The sequence below is a fragment of the Schistocerca americana genome, chromosome 7 (assembly GCF_021461395.2).
Source record: "Schistocerca americana isolate TAMUIC-IGC-003095 chromosome 7, iqSchAmer2.1, whole genome shotgun sequence".
NCBI classification, from domain to species: Eukaryota; Metazoa; Arthropoda; class Insecta; order Orthoptera; family Acrididae; genus Schistocerca; species Schistocerca americana.
In genome coordinates, this window is record NC_060125.1 from 218,606,860 (window position 1) to 218,626,188 (window position 19,329).

The 19,329-nt window shown below is 42.3% G+C and overlaps 1 protein-coding gene across 1 annotated transcript in view; it reads left to right on the forward strand.

Moving 5' to 3' along the window:
- Window positions 1-1,858: 1,858 nt before the first annotated feature.
- The window catches only part of LOC124622848 (insulin-like growth factor-binding protein complex acid labile subunit), an 88,776-nt gene continuing 71,305 nt past the window's right edge, over window positions 1,859-19,329 (forward strand). The window contains exon 1 of the mRNA XM_047148640.1: window positions 1,859-2,038. Coding sequence (XP_047004596.1) covers window positions 1,859-2,038 — 180 coding nt within the window. The remainder of the gene's footprint in view (window positions 2,039-19,329) is intronic.

The window sequence follows — 19,329 nt, forward strand, 5'->3', positions numbered from 1 at the left end:
TATTATTCTTGTAAGCAGCTTCGATGCATGAGATGTTAAGCTGATTGTGCGATAATTCTCGCACTTGTCAGCTCTCGCCGTCAGTGTGTAAACTTTTAGATGGCAGACCTCTCCCTAGTCCTGAATCGGTAGAAGTCGGTAATCGTCGGGAGGTTCGGTAGGCACACAGTTTCGACTGCTGCCAACATTACGTAGCTGACTGTGTTGTACAAGGTAGCCATTGTCGTCTGCATCGTTATTGTTTTGCGCTGTACTGTTCTGCGTGTTTTAATTGTGCAGTTGTGCTAAACATTATCAAAATGAGTGTAGAGGCAGTTGGTGGCCCATCTCGGGAGTCGCCAACAACCCCTACCGGTAGGCCTACGCAAAATTATATTGCGTATGATTGAATGCTGCGAAAGGGAAAGGGAGCAGAAAAAATTGCTTCACCGCATTTTCAAATCTTGAGTGAGAGCTGCTACATACACAGGAGAAAGCATGCGTAGCATTGGAAGATTCAAATAGTTTTCCAACAATCATCCTGGCGTATCACCACAAACGCCTGGCAAGAAAAGGTGAGTTTCCATTTCAGATATTTCGTTCGCGATCACTTTGAAGGAGCCCCCTATTTCGTAAGAATTACCTTATATTTCATTTTTCCTTGCTACCGTATATATTTGTATGGAAACACCACTGGCTACTGTATTATTTCGAAACACATTCATATTACAGTACATTTCCAAATTCAAAAAAATACATGCAGTGCAGAAGGGATGTTCTTATAAATCTTTCTCTCTCTTTTAACTTAGGAAAAGAAGTGGAGAAATCGAAGTAATGATCGATGATTTCAACCAGCGTGTCATTCGCGACACGATAGCGGAATTTTATTCAGTGCAGAAGATTGTGCCGAGCCTGCGAACACTGCTTCCAGTTTTGCACGACAAAATAGGCTGGAAGTGGAGTATTGTCTCGCTGAGAAAAGTACTTTTGCCTATGGGATTCATATGGCGTAAGGTGGAAAACAAGAGGAAGTTGTTGTTAGAACGTCCAGACATTGTGCACTGGCGATCTCGTTTCATTGTTGACATGAAGAACTTCAGGGAAGCAGGCAGAGAAATATTTTATCTCGATGAATCGTGAATCGTGGATCGATAGTAACTTAATGTTTAATAAATGTTGGCAGAGGAAGGGTGACTTACGTGAAGAGAGTGTCGTTGGTGTCATTGCATGGGGGAGCTCATCGAGAGGACTGATAGTTGCAAGTGTCGGATCCAAGAATGAAATAAAATGAAAAACAAATTGCGAACAGTGGGTATCAAACCCGGGTCCGCTGCATGACAAACCTTTACCTAATCAATTGCGCTCTACATGCTACATTAACTCCACTTCCAAGAACAACTTATCAAAGCTTCATTGCAATCGGATGAATGGTTTGTGAGCGCATAGTAGAGAAACATATATATATTTTAATGTACATGATGATTTCAGTTTCGTTTACGAACAACATTTGAAGCGAGTTTTACTTCCAAGCCTTTCGTCTGCTTTCGTGTAAGCATGACGCGCAATTTGCAGTGCCAGCACTGCAACTGGTAGGCGTGCCTCGTTCCCCCCCCCCCCCCCCCCCTCCCTCCAACGGCTCCAAACCCCTCGCCAGCAAATGCTTGCTTCCTCCTCTCCCCGCACTCCCCTCACAACTCTGCCATCTTACAGTTAACACACTGTAGTTGGAGGTAGCCTGCCTCATGCTGAGACAGGCCTTCTTCCGCTCCAGCCATGCGTGGAGTAGAGGGCCACGCAGGTGGAAGCATCAAGGGCAATGTGCAACCACACAAACCGAAGATCAGAGCAATCAATACAGACAGCACGCGACCGGAAAAAGATGGTCGTGAACAGGGCGTCCCAAAGCGACACCTCTGGAGAAATCAAACCAGGCAGACAGCGTCCAGAGAAGCAAACAATGGACGAGGTAGTCATGGCAGAGGAGATCCTCAATTTGTCCAGCAGACTACAGAAGCTGCAGAGTATCGCCTGGGACAAACAGAGGTTCGAAGAAGATAAGGCGGCAGGGAGATGTCATGCTAAAGCCATTTTTATCGACCCATACTGGAAGAGAGACAGACACAAGTGGTGGGAAGAGTACAGCTCGCCACGGAGCGACCAGCAAGATGACATGCACTAATTAAATGTACATCATAACGGTGGTAAACCACCAGCTGCTCCAGTCAGGCTTTGCAGATTTTCCTCGGGCAGTAAGATGAATACTGGAGCTGTCCCCCAAACTCCCTACACGTAAATTCCCAATTGGGAGATATAGGCCTCCCCCTTTCCCCACACAGAAATGCAAATAAATCGAGCCCAACAGAATAATCAGAACACCATTGGTAATTAGTGAACAACTCTTAAGGCACTAAAACAGCCCGCCTTCCTCCTTAACAGGAAGGAATGAAACTACGGGAGGGTCCGAAGCCGGCTGGTCCTTGAGTCAGAGACAAAGCTCTATTGTCCGACAGGGTGGGGTGGACACAAAGCCAGCACGTGTTCAGGCCAGCTACAGGCAGAGGCCTGTGAGGGAAAGGAAAATGCTATACGTATCAACAACTCTTTTATCTGCTTTCACAACCGCGGATATGAAAATACTGTAAGCCCCTTTAAGCCGCTCGGTACGCTGGCGTTTCGACGGCAGGGCTGCGCCTGGATTGGATTTTAATCTGCTGTAATCGGACCTCGTCATTCACATTACATAGACAAAAAATGGAGAGACCGCTCGCGAGCACGTTTAAACACAACATGGTCTCTTTAATTTTTAAAGTATTCATTAAGTTACAACTTTCTGTCGTAATTACTGAAACAGATTTTACATACATCAAAAAAAGCTTTGCATCACTCCGGTTCGCAGAACTCCTGAAGACAGACGTTGACTGTGAATATTGTATCAGAGACACAGGCCCTCTTACTGTTCAGAGATGTCACTAAACCCACGCTAAGATGTAAACAATCGTGCATGCGCAGCGTCTATCAGATGGAGGGGGTCCGATAGCCGATCAGTTGCAGCCATTCCACCAGGATGGAGGTGCACGGCTCCTGTACCTAGACGATTCGATCGAGTCCGCATTGTTACTTTGTGTCAGGAAGGGCTCTAAAGAAGAGAAGTGTCCAGGCGTCTCGGAGTGGACCAAAGCGATGTTGTTCGGACAGAAGAGATACAGAGAGATATGAACTGTCGATGACATGCCTCGCTCAGGCCGCCCAAGGTCTACTACTGCAGTGGATGACTGCTACCTACGGATTACGGCTCGAAGAACCCCTGACAGCAACGCCACCATATTGAGTAATGCTTTTCGTGCATCCATAGGACGTCGTGTTACGACTCAAACTGTGTGCAATACGCTGCATGATGCGCAACTTCACTCCAGACGTCGATGGCGAGGTCCATCTTTACAACCACGACACCATGCAGGGCGGTACAGATGGGCCCAACAATATGCCGAATGGACCGCTCAGGAGTGCCACCACGTTCTTTTCACCGACGAGTGTCGCATATGCCTTCAACTATACTCGTCGGAGACGTCTTTGGAGGCAACCCGGTCAGGATGAACGCCTTAGACACACTGCCCAGCGAGTGCAGCAAGGTGGCAGTTCTTTGCTGTTTTGGTGTGGCTTTATTTGTGGCTGACGTACGCCGTTGGTGGTCATGAAAGACGCCGTAACGGCTGTGCGATACTTGAATGCCATCCTCCGATCGATAGTGCAACAAATCGGCAGCATATTGGCGAGGCATTCATCTTCATGGACGACAGTTCGCGCCCCCATTGTACACATCTTGTGAATGACTTCCTTCAGGATAACGACGTCGCACGACTATAGTCTCCAGCATGTTCCCCAGACATGAACACTATTGAACATACCTGGGAGAAATTAAAAAGGTCTATTTATGGACGACGTGATTCACCAACCACTCTGATTGATCTACGCCGAATCGCCGTTGAGGAGTGGGACAATCCGGACCAACAGTGCCTTGATGGACTTGTGGATAGTATGCCACAACGAATACAGGCATGCAACAATGCAAGAGGACGTGCTACTGGGTATTCGAGGTACCGGTGTGTACAACGATCTGGACCACCACCTCTGAGGGTCTCGCTGTATCTACATGCAATATGTTGCTCCCACGAGCAATCAAATGGGCGGAAATGATGTTTATGTTGACCTCTATTCCGATTTTCTGTACATGTTCCGGAACTCTCGGAAACGAGGTGATGCAAAACTTTTTTTGATGTATGAATATCATTTTCCGCAGAAAATTTCTTCAAGAATGGGAAGTCCGCTGAAGTCATGTAAAAATATGTCGTCTCATCTTCCTTTTTGTTAAATGTTAGACACATTGTTCTTATATCAAGTGTACTCCATTTCACCATAATGTTAAGTCGTGTTGACATGCTACAATTTTCAATTATGTTAGCGTTGCATTGTGCTCTTGTAAATATCTTTAAGTGATACTTTAATAGCATCACTGATTCCATACTACCAATGGTTATGTCGCATGAGAAACACAAACAGGAGTGAGACCACAAAACGAAGACTCCAATGGACTGCCCTAAATCAGCCTTCCGTTAGATTTGTGGCAGGTTTTGGTCTCTATGTTTAAGTGCCTCCCTTTAAAGTAAACCATATGGGAATAAGTCAGAAGTAAGGCGGCTGATGGATGAACGGGCAGCTGTGTGGAAAATCAGTAAGATCGCCATATCTCCATCTTCAGCTCTTGCATATCTCCACAGGGCATCCAGCGTCTTCAGAACACCGCTCATTGAAGCCAATATGGTGGCATTCAGTCCGTAATGGGTAATACTTGTGCTGGCGTATTCTGGTGGCAGCACACAATGCGGCTTAGAGGTTACGAAAGTATCGACAGAGACCAACAACTAGTCTCGCTGGAAACATGCGCCAATGTCCTCTCAGGATCGCCGACGCGGACACGAGGGCCAGTTTAGCCAGTTATTTCGAGCCTGTTACGTCATTCATTTCGAGTCCGTACGTCATGAGAGTCCCAGCGCGTCACCGAGATGGAGCCGCAGACTTAACCTGTAGCACAGAGACAGCCAGCACAAATCGTTCAAATGGCTCTGAGCGCTATGGGACTTAACATCTGAGGTCATCAGTCTCCGAGACTTAGAACTACTTAAACCTAACTAACCTAAGGACATCACACACATCCATGCCCGAGGCAGGATTCGAACCCGTGACCGTAGCGGTCGCGCGGCTCCAGACTGAAGCGCCTAGAACCGCTCGGCCACACCAGCCGGCCAGTCAGCACATAGCAACCTTATAGTGAACACAGCAGACTTCTACGAGGGTAAGTCAATTATTACCCGCAAAGTAGTTATAAAATTTTATTGTAATCAAATAGGAAACATACAAGAACATCATTTTTCGACATAGTCTCGTTGCTTTTCAACGCCCTTGGTCCATCGTTGTACAACGTACAGCGCATGCGAGCCAGCGTACGTCAACACTGTCTAAGGATTCTTAACGAAATACAGAGACTGAGTTTAACAAACATCTACGTCATTCGCAAAATAATTTATGTGACACAAGTCCTGCCTTTGCCGAAAGATGTTGCCAAGAGAATTTCATCCACTTTTAGTCACTTCATCATCAGCAGAGATAAATTTAAAATGAAATTGATACGCTGACATTGACGACAAACACTGGCGGTTTAGGCCTTACAGATGCGCACAACAAGACGCAAGTGCTGTGCATCTGTGAAACGTACAAACAGCGGAAAAGAATTTCCTAGTAACATGACGGCATCTCTATTAAATGAAACCTTCGATCCCCAGTAGATGTCCACCATATCTGGAATCAATTATATCATCTGAAACAGTTCCTTATGGAATACAGTTCAATGGAAATTAGGTCTGAAAAACGTATGACCAGAGAGAAATATGTGTACCATAACTTGTCGAAAGGTGAAATTAGGAATGTCATAGAACAACAAGTATAAAGATTTCAACTGGCATAAATTCTGGAAAAATGTCCACAACAAACTATTAGCAACCAACGTAAGGGGAAAGTTGTACTACGCTGTTCACAGAAAAATCCCAGCAAAATCAACACTCCTCTTCATTCTTCTGGAAGATGCTTTAAATGGCTCTGAGCCCTATGGGACTTAACTTCTGTGGTCAGCAGTCCCCTTGAACTTAGAACTACTTAAACCTAACTAACCTAAGGATATCACACACATCCATGCCCGATGCAGGATTCGAATCTGCGACCGTAGCGGTCACGCGGTTCCGGACTGGACCGCCAAGAACCACTCGGCCATCCCGGCCGGCCATCTGGAAGATTCTCCACTGTGTGCCACCTGCAATCTCACTTACACTGAAGAACACAGATTTGTTTGTGGTAATACAAATAGCGCATGGTTTTCCATCAGAACAAAATTAGCGAATATCCAAAGGATATCGCCGGCACGATAACACCAATTAGCCTTCTACGCTCAGATGAAGAAGCTTACACGAAAATGTAGAAAAATTCCATCCACTGGCTAAAGAGTCATATGATATTTTACATATTCTCAACAAAAAAAAAAGAAAAATAGTAGAGACAGTGAGAAGAGGTTAGAAATGGCTGTAAATCCCACAAATTACAAATAAATTACAGTTATATTTCAAAAGAACTATAATGCGAAATCTACAAAAGTTTCACCTAAGAGATTCCTCAATGGACATTTTATTACAGATATCCACATTAAAGACCGAAATGTGAATGTGTTGTAGATTACATACCTGCTCAAATGTTTTGCCTGGTGATATTTTACCGTCAGCAGAAAATATGTCGCATCGGAAAGTGTTAATGCAATTAACTTTGCAGTCTGCTGCATAAAGAAGCAGTGAATTTCGTGATGTTAACAGCTACGTTGCGCAAAAACGTAGCAATGTAAACTGGGATATTTAGAAGAAAAATGAAACCACGTTTTAGCTGCGGAACTCTTTGCTTTTTTTGAAAAAGGTGTGATCCGATAGGAAGCCAAGTGAATACAAGCGGTAATTAAATGCATCACCTTTACCTCTTTTTATTGCGACACTCATTCCTGTTTTCGATAATAAAGAAATAAATAAAATCCAAATAAGCATCAAGAGGCATTACTTGCGGCAACTAGCATTAAATAAACAAAGACGAAAAAGGCAACTAATACCATTGGGTTTCAATGATAAAGATATAAATCGTACACATTCACGTTATAAGTGAAGATATACGAGGGTCATTTCAAATTATGCACATTGTAGTATACAGTTGAAGAAAATAATTTGTTTTACAGAATACCTTTACAGGCTACAATATAGTCTCTATTCTTGCTTATGACAGCTTCCTAACGTTTTGACAACTTCTGTATTCCGGATAGGGCACCTTCATTGTTGATCTGATTACTCACGGGGAACTTCATCGGTTGTATAAAAAAGTTTCCCATGGAGCTGTTCGGTTCAGTTTGGGAACAAATCAAAGTCTGGTAGGCTCCTATGAGGACCGTATGGTATGTGGGGAAGTATTTCCTATCCATATTTGTCGAGCGTTTCTCTCTCTGGTAGGGCAATATGCGGTCTTGCACTGTCGTGGAAAGTGGACCAGCTCCAAGCGTGAACTTTCGGGCGCAAAAATTTTTGCAGGAACAGCTTGCAGTATGCGCTTGTTACAAACGTCCCCAGGGGCCCTCCGTATGTAGCTATGACTATATTTGTGTCATATGGAATGATCATAGTCATTTCACAGTTGACAATCGGCGGTGGATTTTTTTCGGGCATGCAGAGTCCGAACTTTTAACTGTGACAGCTGACACTCCAGTTCTCGCTCAAAATTTCGCAAGCAACAGTTCTTTTCAAAAACTTTTCTTCTTCCGTTCGATAACGTTGAAGCAAGCCTTCCGCGATTCTCTTACGACCTGCTTTCTTCTCCTAACCAAAATCATGCGGAACCCCTCTGGCAAAATTTTTTTTTCGTTTTTAACTGTTTCGCCAACATTTTTGTGACAATTTATTCTTGGTGGATGGTAATTTTCGTTCTCATCGTGCTGTTCTGGTGAACACGTTCCTTCAGCATGCAAGGATCTCTAGAATGAAGTGGCCTGCCTGGTTCCCGGACATGAACCCAGCCAAACATGTGTGGGAACGACTGAAACGAGCTGCTGTTGGACGTAGACAACGACCACGTACTCTGCGCGACTTACCCAGAATCGTCGTTGAAGAGTGGGACAATTTGGAAGAGAGATGGCTTGATGACCTGATCAGTGCTACGCCATGACGAATTTAAGCCTACGTCCGAACAAGGGGACGATGCTTCGCGTTATAGAACCTCTAATGTTTTCATTGTACACAAACCTTCTATAAGATACGATCAGCAGCACTACAAGTTCGCTGACAGTTGCATTCTGTACAGGAAGGAATCGTCACTGTTCGAATTGAATAATTGAAGAAAGACTTAGAAAAAAATTAAAACTACTAGCCGAAATGAATGTGGATAAATGTAAAGTAATACCTAATAAGAAATAACAACTGTATTGTGTCTCATTACAGTTGTTACAGCACAGAATAGTAAGACGTAGAAATTAGAAATTTTCTTAAGACTCATTTACATTGCCACACACAAAATCAAGTCGTGTCAAAGATGGGAGCAGGAAGCGATCCAGTGTATGAAAGTGGGTCAAGTCGTCAACACATTACACCATCTGCCAAGTGGGGATACACGTTCAGCAGAAAGGAGACGGCTACCGAAAACAAAGGGAAGAGAGTCGAGCTTATTCGTTAGCTTGTAAGACAAGGAATCGAAACAGAGGTCAACAGCCTCTTAAGTGAATATAGAAGGAAATATGTAGTCATTACACACCTAACGTCACATCGTAGCCTCATGCCAGATCTTTTTACGTATTTCAGCGTTCCAGCTTTCGATCGATGGTATTCACAGTAATAGCTCTCGATTCCATGATTACGATGTTCAGCGAATCTATGTCCTAGATGCTCCAGGTTAGTGGTGAACGTCTAAAGTACGCCACATCCTATGAGTACTTATCGGTAATACAAAAAGGCAATATGAAATGAGACGATGACACAAAATAAGTATTAGTGAAGGTGAATGGAAGACGTAGATTTGTTGAAAGGATTCTTGGAAAATACAATGTACCTCTAAAGAAAATCGCTTACAATTCTCTGTAGAGCCCAGTCCTAGAGTATTGTTCCACTTTTTGGTGCCTTATCAAGAAAAATGACAACAGACAGCGGATCAGTTCATAGACACGCTGTTAGGATAGTAACAGCTCGGTGTAGCATCTACAAAAGTGCAACAGAAATTCTAGACAAATTCACAATACAAATCCTTTCAGAAAGACTCTGTAATTGCTGCGAAGCTGTGGGATGAACTATACTTCAGCCGCCAGTGTAGTACAGGGCGTCCACATGAAACCTCCCTGATCTCCAAACGCAGATGAAAAACTATGATAGATACTGTACTTTGCAGCAGCATCTAAAATACTCCAGAAAGTGTTATACTAAATGTTAATATACTTCTACATGTTTTCCTTTCGTAACCCACAAAATGTTTGTAGTTGGCTGGTTGGTTGATATGGGGGAGAAAACCAAAATAGGAAGTCATCAGTCCCATCGGATTAAGGAAGGAAGTCACCCGTGCCCTTTCAGACGTACCATCCCGGCATTTGCTTGGAGCGATTTTGGAAAATCAATAACAACCTAAATCAGGATTGCGGGGCGCGGGTTTGAACCATGGTCCTCCCGAACGCGAGTCCAGTGTGCTAACCACTGCACCACCTAGCTCGGTAAATGTTTGTACGAACCTCTAATTCAACCTGTGTGTGCAAAAGCATGGTATGGGATAATGGGGGGCATATCATCTATAATTCTGCGGAGATCACATACGTCACGTACAAGCGATGCATAGACAATGTCTGCAGGAATCAAGCCAAAGGAGCTATGTTCGGGGATCACGATGGCTTCTCGGTTGGTCTAATGCGCCCTATCCATTGCTACTGAAATGTTCATATGTGGAAATTACGAACATGTTAACTCCATTGTGTTGGTGTTTCTTCTTTCTTTTCATTTTACTTATTTTATGCTTGGAGACCTGTTGCCTCATATTTTAACAAGGGTCGTACATTTTACAGTTTGTCATGTGGTATCAGAAATGGTTCCATATTACAAGCAAAGATTGTTTTCTGTAATAAAAGAACTGGAAGTAATAATATTGACTTACTAAGAAAAATTAAATTACTTAACTTAAACGGTGGTTACTAAGTAAGAATGTTAATAATTAATTGAAGTAGAAGGAAGTTTAAACATGACAGTGAAGGTCGTAGATTCCCACCAACAAATTCCAGCGTAAGGATGGAGTGGAAGAGCCTTCGAGGCGGAGTGGATACTTCGGACACACAGCCATGGTACGTGTACGTGTTGTGCCTAAGCTGTGGGCTTCTATTTACACCATACAGGTTTTACATAGTTTTGGATACAATACCCTGTCACAACTTATGTACTGGAAAGTAACGTATCTTGGAACACTTATCAGACTTTCGCCTGTAGCCAAACCTGTAACTGAACTTTATTGTATTCTTTCATTTCGAAATGATAGCAGGCACTCTATATATTGCAGTCTCTTTCAGAAATTAAAAAAAAAAATGACCAGAAAAGTAACGTTTTCCTAAATTTGAAGCAATTTTTCAAGGTACAAAATCTGTTCGATTTTAAAAGTGTTGCAATCGAGAACGCCTTGTCAACACTGTATTTAATAGTCTATGGGTCAGTTTATTACTCTATACCGGTGATCGATAAGCCAATCAAATTAAAGAGAAGTATTAACAAAAACTAGTAACAATATAATTACAGCTTGAAATGGAGGCTATTCGAAACTAATACAAGTTTCCAACTTGAAATAGAGGCTATCCGAAACTGACACAAGTTTACAATTTAGAAAAAGGGGAAATGTTTAAGACTTAAAAAAAAAACCTCAGTTCATTTGCAAAGCTCAGCTGTTCCATAGGAGAAAACTAAATACAGTTTAAAATATAAGCTATTCGAAACCAACACATTTTTCATTTTACAAACAGGAGAAATCGTTAAGGCATTAAAGAAACTCAGTTCATTTGCAGATCGCAAATGTTCCACAGGAAAAACATTCTATCGTTTCCAGGTACAAGATATTACATGACTGACATAGTACGGCTGAACCGTCCACACGTTTTGTAGCTAGTTGTTAAAGATGAATGTAATTTTACTGGGGATAAAACCCTGTAACTGAAGAATTAACAATATCTTTCGAACAGCTTTAGTACATTATAGAAAATTTAAATCTCTAGAGCTAGAAATTTTTAGAAACGCCACACAAAACACATACTCCCGTCTGACAATAACAAAAAATTTACAAAATGCCAGAAACTGCTTATGACTGTCTGCTGTGCATTCCTTCGTGTGATTCTAAAATTGGTCGCCCACAAGAAAGAATCATTTATTTCTAGGTATTCTACCCTCCAGGTAGGACACTCTCCCATACTAGGTGATTTGATCAATGAATTTGCCATCATTATCGTCTGTATTGTTGCTTACATCAGTTCCATCACATTCCTGAGATATGTGTGTGATGTTGATTTTTTATTGCGCCCTGGGACTCATTTGTGGCTATTTTATGTACTGAAATGACTGTGATATCGAGTCTGTCTTACTATCGATATTTTCAAGCTATTTTGTCTGTAATCGCATTTTGTAAGTCATCCTACACAGACAGTTCAGTTTAAAAGGAGTGGACATGTACGAAAGGGGCAGTCACGGATGTTGGACAGACAGCCACAGGTTCAAGGAAGGTAACTGAGAGGAAATTTTGGGTAACAAAATAAAAACTTAAATTGATCGACGAAAGGAGGAAGTGCGAAAATGATCATGCAAAGACATGAATAAAACAGTATAAATCCCTTAGGAATGAAATAAATCGGAAGTGCGGGGAAGCGAATGCTAAAATGGATGCAGGAAAAATGTGAATAAATAGTCAAAGAAATGATCATCGGATGGACTGACGAAGAATATACGAAAGCGAAAGCAATCTTCGGTGAAATTAAAACCAAGGGTGGTAACATTAAAGGTGCAATGGGCCTTTCTCTGTTAAATGCAGGGAGCAGAGCGGTAAGGTGGAAAGAGTACCTTGAAGGTCAGAGGAGGAATTGTCTCACGACGTGAGGGAATAAAAAATTTGGATCGACATGGAAGACATAGGGAATCCAGTATTAGAGTTCTGGAAGACTCGAGATCATATAAGGCAGAAGGAATAGATAACATTCCATCGGAATCCCTAAAATCATTTTGGGAAGTGGCATCAAAGCGATTATTCAAGTTGGTCTTTAGAGTATACCAGACTTTCGGGGGAAAATCATACACACAGTTCCGAGTATAACTAGGACCGATAAGTGCGAGAACTATCGCACAATCAGCTTAACAGTTCATTCATCAAAGCTGCTGACAAGAAAGATATCCAGAAGAATGGGAAAGAAGATTGATGATTTGATATATGACAATACGTTTGGCTTCAGCAAAGGTAAAGCCACCAGAGAGTCAGTTCTGACGTTAAGTTTCATAATGGAAGCTGGACTGAAGAAACAAATCAAGACACGCTCATAGTATTTGTTGAACAGAAAAAAGGTTCGACGATGTAAAATAGGGCAAGATGTTCGAAAGTCTGAGAAAAATGGGTTTAAGTTATAGGGAAAAACGGGTTATAGACAGTCTGTCCAAGAACCAAGAAGGAACTCTAAGATTTTATACCAAGAACAAAACGCTCGGTTTAAGAATGTAAAACAAGGATGCTGTTTTCCACCCCTACTGGTCAATGTATACGTGGAAGACGCAATGATGAAAGAAAAGGCGGCTTCAAGAGTGGGATTGAAATTCACTATGAAAGAATAGCAGTGATAATATTCGTAGATGATAGTGCTATCCTTGGCGAATGTGAAGAAAAATGGCAATCTAATGAGTACACAACGCAATAAGACCACAGTAATGAGAAGCAACATATATGAGAACTGCGAGAAACTTAACATCAAAATTGGTGACCACGAAGTAGACGAATCAAGGAATTATGCTACCTTGGAATAACCCATGATGGACGAAGCAATGAGTACATAACTACAGATAGCAGATGCAAAGAGGGCATTAGTGGCCAAGAGAAGTCTACTGGTATAAAAAAATAGGCATTTATTTATTGAAGAAATTTCTGATAATGTAGATTCGGAGCACAACATTGTATAGTACTGAATCAACGACAGAAGAGAATTCAAGCATTTGAGATATGGTGCAACGGAAGAATTTTGAAAATTACGTGGACTGATTACATAAGGCATTGGGATTTCTCCGTGAAATCTGTGAAAGAAGGAGCACACAGAATACACTGACAAGAAGAAGGGACAGGATGATAGGAAGATATATTGAGATATCAGGGAACAACCTTCATGGTACTAGATGGAGCTGTAAAGGCTAAAAACTAAAGGGGAAGACAGAGACTGGAATGTATCCAGCGGTTAATTCAGAGACGCTGGGAAGAAGAGGGTGGAGCACGAGAAAAAAAAAATGTTGCCGATGAAGGGGAAAAAAGGGAGGAGGAGAGAAAAAGCAACTCTCCAGTCCTGATGACTGCTTTCCATTTCCTGTTGTCAATTATCTGACCACCACTTCGCCACTACTTTAAGTGGCGTATGTCCCTTATTTCTTCACCTGTTCTAGTAGTTAGCTTGTTTAGTCGTCCCATCTCGAGCCAATACACTTCGTGCCGGTATCTGATGGTGTAGTCTGTCTGATAGACTATCACCACCACACAAAGAGCTTCATGTGATGTGATTCGGAAAGTCCTTTATAACCTTACCACGTCTTTGCCTTCGCGCGACAGCTATTCAAATCGTTCAAATGGCTATGAGCACTACGGGACTTAACAGCTATGGCCATCAGTCCCCTAGAACTTAGAACTACTTAAACCTAACTAACCTAAGGACATCACACAACACCCAGTCATCACGAGGCAGAGAAAATCCCTGACCCCGCCGGGAATGACAGCTATTCTGTTAGTAACAAACCTCAGATGGTGCGCCTGTGCACTGGCCACGATCACACGATCGATCAAATATGGCGCAATGGTATGTGCCCAGAGTGCAAGTGCTTATTTCAGATTTTCAGTGTTTTCCTTTACTAGTCTGTAAATAGTTTTTCTGCTTCTGTGGGAGCAATGCGTATGTGGTTATGAATGTTAAATCGTTCGTAAATTCCAAGGTACTGTGCTGTTGTATTGCGCATTATGGTAGTTTTGCCTAAGCTGATCATGGGGTTCCCTTGTCGTTTGCCTTTTAGCATTACGTAGACAGTTCTGCTGGCCACTACGTTTATTTTATTGTTGTTACGCCAACTGTTTTTGTGTTTTAATAAGTTTTTTTTTTGGTTTTCATTTCTAGGTCTGCTCTTCTGTCTGCCGTTAGTCTGACCAGTACACTGTCTGTATAAGTACTGATTCAACTGCTGTATTACTTCCCCTCTACCAGTTGTAGTAGTGGTTCCAAGACAATATACCAAAAGACCGTTTCCACAGATAGAGTCCAGCTGACATCCGTTAGTCATTTCCTTCACCAACTTGCGATGTCCCCAGCCTCTCTGCTACTCCGTCTTTGTAATAGTCAATGATGGGTCTACAGTTCTGTGAAAGTACCGACAATTCTCTAAGATGAGCAAACGCCTCTCATGGAAGGTTTTAGTGGACTTGTTTTGCCGTTGCTTTTTCCCGATCTGCTATGAAGTGTTAAATGCGTATTGTACCTGTATAGTGTTGGGTTGTCGTTGTTTTCGAAAGGAATGGAGTAGGAGAAATCCGGCGCCGGTACATAGCCTACACCTGGCGACTAGCTGCAAGGCGGCGACCGAGCTAACATCCCCATCTGATGGACGGGTCATCAATGGCGTCACATGCTGTCACATCACGAAATACTTCGGACTTGTTTTGATTTTAATCTAGGACACATCTCAATTGCAAACTGAAGACGTAGCTGCAAGTCGTTTCGCTTCAATGCTTGCATAATCTGAAATTTTCAATCGTGCAAGCGGGGCCGTTTATGTAGCAGCTTGTGGACTATTGAGAGCGGGTTGCTTTGGTCCTCTGATTCCCGGAGAACTGACATTGATGGGCTTTTTGGAATGTCCCTTTGAGCTCCTCTAGCACATTATCAGCTCTGCGTTTTATGCCAAAACATGACTCCCAGTGGCCAAAATTTCTTTTGAGAGCTGTGGACGATTTCGTTACCGCACGCACCGTGTTCCGGGATATGTCTTAAAGTGTAGCTATTTTTCGTTATTATTTGCCAACCAACACAACAAAAGGAATCGTCTGGAAAGTAAATACAACTTTTTCTGCTGTTTTCCATGATGCCACCAACTGCAAGCACATAAGTATCATTTATCTTAATTGCATTTGGAAATTATGGAGGTGTCATGTGGAGACCATGTTTATCGCACGTCGTGGTCACGAGGATGATATACATTAGGCACGTATACGCTTTGCAACTGAAAATTTCCCGTCGAATAAATAAAAGAAATAATTGAACTTACTTTCCGTCTAATGAAACAAAGAAAGAGAACTGAACTTTTTGTGCTTTGCATCTTTCCTGTCGGGACTTGCTTTTGACAACGTGTCTGATCTTATAGTCTTTGGCGTACACAATGTTCTACGCCTTGTGCCTTTATTGGTAACAATATCAATGTGACTGATCAAATGAAGATTATTTCGACGTGAACACTTAAGCTTACGCCATGCCCTTAGTACTGGGTGTCTATGCAGTGAACCTGAAAACATAGATATATATTTTCCTTACCTTTTATTTTACTGGGTCGCCTCTGGATAACGTCATCTGACTGCATGTCTGAATATACTCACTCTGATCTATTGTTGATAATCATTGGGGTTGGCATTCATTTACTGGGATTGCAAATGTGTCAGCTAAAACTGTACTTAATATTCATTTGCTTCTTTTGGCCGGCCGGAGTGGCCGAGCTGTTCGTGGCGCTTCAGTCTGGAACCGCGCGCTACGCTCGCAGGTTCGGTTGGTTGGTTGGTTGTTTGGGGAAGGAGACCAGACAGCGTGGTCATCGGTCTCATCGGATTAGGGAAGGAAGTCGGCCGTGCCCTTTCAGAGGAACCATCCCCGCATTTGCCTGGAATGATTTAGGAAAATCACGGAAAACCTAAATCAGGATGGCCGGTCGCGGGATTGAAACGTCGTCCTCCCGAATGCGAGTCCAGTGTCTAACCACTGCGCCACCTCGCTCGGTAGCAGGTTCGAATCCTGCCTCGGGCATGGATGTGTGTGATGTCCTTAGGTTAGTTAGGTTTAAGTAGTTCTAGGTTCTAGGGGACTGATGACCTTAGAAGTTAAGTCCCATATTGCTCAGAGCCATTTGAACCATTTTTTCCTTTTTTTTTTATGGAAGTTACTGGTGAAAAATTCAATGTCATTATTAAATAAAAAAATTGACAAAACTCAACAAAAGTTAAATCTTGTAGTTACTGGTTTCAATGAAAAATAATACGATATTGACTAAGATAAACTGATCTATTCTGAAAATGATTGAATATAAATATTTAGGTCTTTATAATGATTTAATTTATAAAACTTTAGTTCGGGGATCGTTTACATAAAATAGATTAAAAATGTGACAACGAACTTTCGATATGCAGTTAGCGCTTAAATACCTTTGATGTCTTCATGACGTCGATTTTTAATAATTCATACATAATTAACAATGATATTATTATAGTATTCTTCATGTAATATATAGCTGGTGGTGAACAGGCTCACTGCTCTGTCTCTCCACACAACTTCTTTGCACAAAGGTTAACTCAAGGGTGTTCTATCGACAATGCTGCGTGCTTCTCGCCACGCTCCCTACGTATCAATGTGCGGGCTCTCCCGCCAACAAAGAGCTTGGTGCGGGTACTTCACTGTCACCATCGATGCGCATAGAACTTAAATAAATTTTACAAAACATTTTTCTTAACATTTTTCTTACACACTAAAATTGTTACTTACTTATTTCTTAGCTTATATATATTTTTCATGCCCTGTTTGATTTTCTACTGACATATTTCACGACAGAAAAAAGAAGAAAAGCAGCGCACGATAAAGGAGTTAGCCATTATCCGAATGGGACGGAAATCGGTAAATGTGACGTACGTGTACAGACAAACAAATGGTTGTAATTTAATAAAAGTGGGATGATATATTCAAAATGATGATGCCGTGTGGCTAGAGCCTCCCGTCGGGCAGACAGTTCGCCGAGTTGACACCACTTCGGCGACTTGCGTGTCGCTGGAGATGAAAGGATGATGATAAAGACAACACAACACCCAGTCCCTGAGCGCAAGAAATCTCCGACCCAGCCGGGAATCGAACCCGGGTCGTTGGGCAAGACATTCCGTCGCACTGACCATTCAGCTGCCAGGGGGCGAACATATATTCAACAGAAACAGCCTCAAATATTGACTAAGCTAATAACGTTTTGTTCCCCCCATGGCCTTTATGCAAGCACATGTTCTGACTGGTATTGATTGATAAAGTTGTCGCATGTCCTCTTAACCTCCTGAGTGATGGCGTGCCACTTTATCATCAATTGGCACATCAGATCGCCAAAATCGCGAGATGGTTCGAGAGACCTGCCATACTGCACCAAACGATCTCAACTGGGAAGAGATCCGGCGACCTTGCTTGCCAAGGTGGGGTTTGGCAAGCATGAAGAAGTCTGTAGTGTTATTTTCGTAGCAGAACCACTATGGTTGTCATCTGTGGCAGCCGTAAAGTAGAGCGGCGCACTGACAATATTCTACGCCTCGGCTTGTTACCCTTCATGGAAAGTTATCATGGGCTTACATTTCAGCAAGATAATACCCGCCCAATAACGATGAGAGTTTCTACAGCATACCTTCGTCCTTGCCAAACCCTACAAGAAGGCCGTAGACCTCTCCCCACTTGATCACGTTTGGAGCATTACGTGAGGTCCCTCCAATCAGCTCGGGATTTTCACGATCTAACGTGCCAGTCAGACAGTATTTGGGTCGATATCCCTCAGGGGGTCATACAAAATTTCTATCAGTCGATGCTAAACCGAATAACTGCTTACAAAAAGGCCAGAGTAGGACCAACGCGTTACTGTCTTGCTGATTTTGTGAAGCTCTTTCTCTTGCGTAACCATCCAGTTTTTATGAAATTGTGATCATTTATTTGCCTGCACATGTACATCACATTTACTGATTTCCGTCCCATTCAGATAATTCCTTCTTGTTGCTACTTTTTGTCTTAGAATGTATATGCTTACAGGCAGTCATTTTTGTCTCTCTCGGGACGTGAATGGAATAGGAAAGAAAATCGGTTGACATTGGTACGATTTTAATCATAATGATGGATATACATTTTTTTAAATAGTTGTGTTTCGTGTCGGGTAACTGGAATTAACATTACATGAACATAAAACGATTGTTATGTACTCTTTTAACATTCCTCCGACTGACGCATCTGTTCCCCCGTATGTTTTTTTTTTTTAATGTAGATAATGCTGTGCATATGTTCTTTTGTTTTTTAATTAATAAATGTAGTTGTTGTTCTTGTTGTTGTGGTCTTCAGTCCTGATACTGGTTTGATGCAGCTCTTCACGCTACTCTATCCAGTACAACCTTCTTCCTCTCCCAATACCTACTGCGACCTACATCCTTCTGAATCTGCTTAGTCTATTCATATCTTGGTCTCCCTCTACGGTTTTTACCCTCCAAGCTGCCCTCCAATACTAAATTGGTGATCCCTTCATGCCTCAGAAGATGTCCTCCCAACCGATCCCTTCTTCTAGTCAAGTTGTGCCACAAACTTGTCTTCTCCCCAATCCTATTCAGTACTTCCTCATTAGTTATATGATCTACCCATCTAATCTTCAGCATTCTTCTGTAGCACAATGTTTGGAAAGCTTCTATTCTCTTCTTGTCCAAACTAGTTATCGTCCATGTTTCACTTCCATACATGGCTACACTCCATACAAATACTTTCAGAAATAACTTCCTGACAATTAAATCTACACTCGATGTTAATAAACTACTCTTCTTCAGAAACGCTTTCCTTGCCATTGCCAGTCTACACTTTATATCCCCCCCCCCCCCATTTCGACCATCATCAGTTATTTTGCTCCCAAAATAGCAAAACTCCATTACTACTTTAAGTGTCTCATTTCCTAATCTAATTCCCTCAGCATCACCCGACATAATTCGACTACATTCCATTATCCTCGTTTTGCTTTT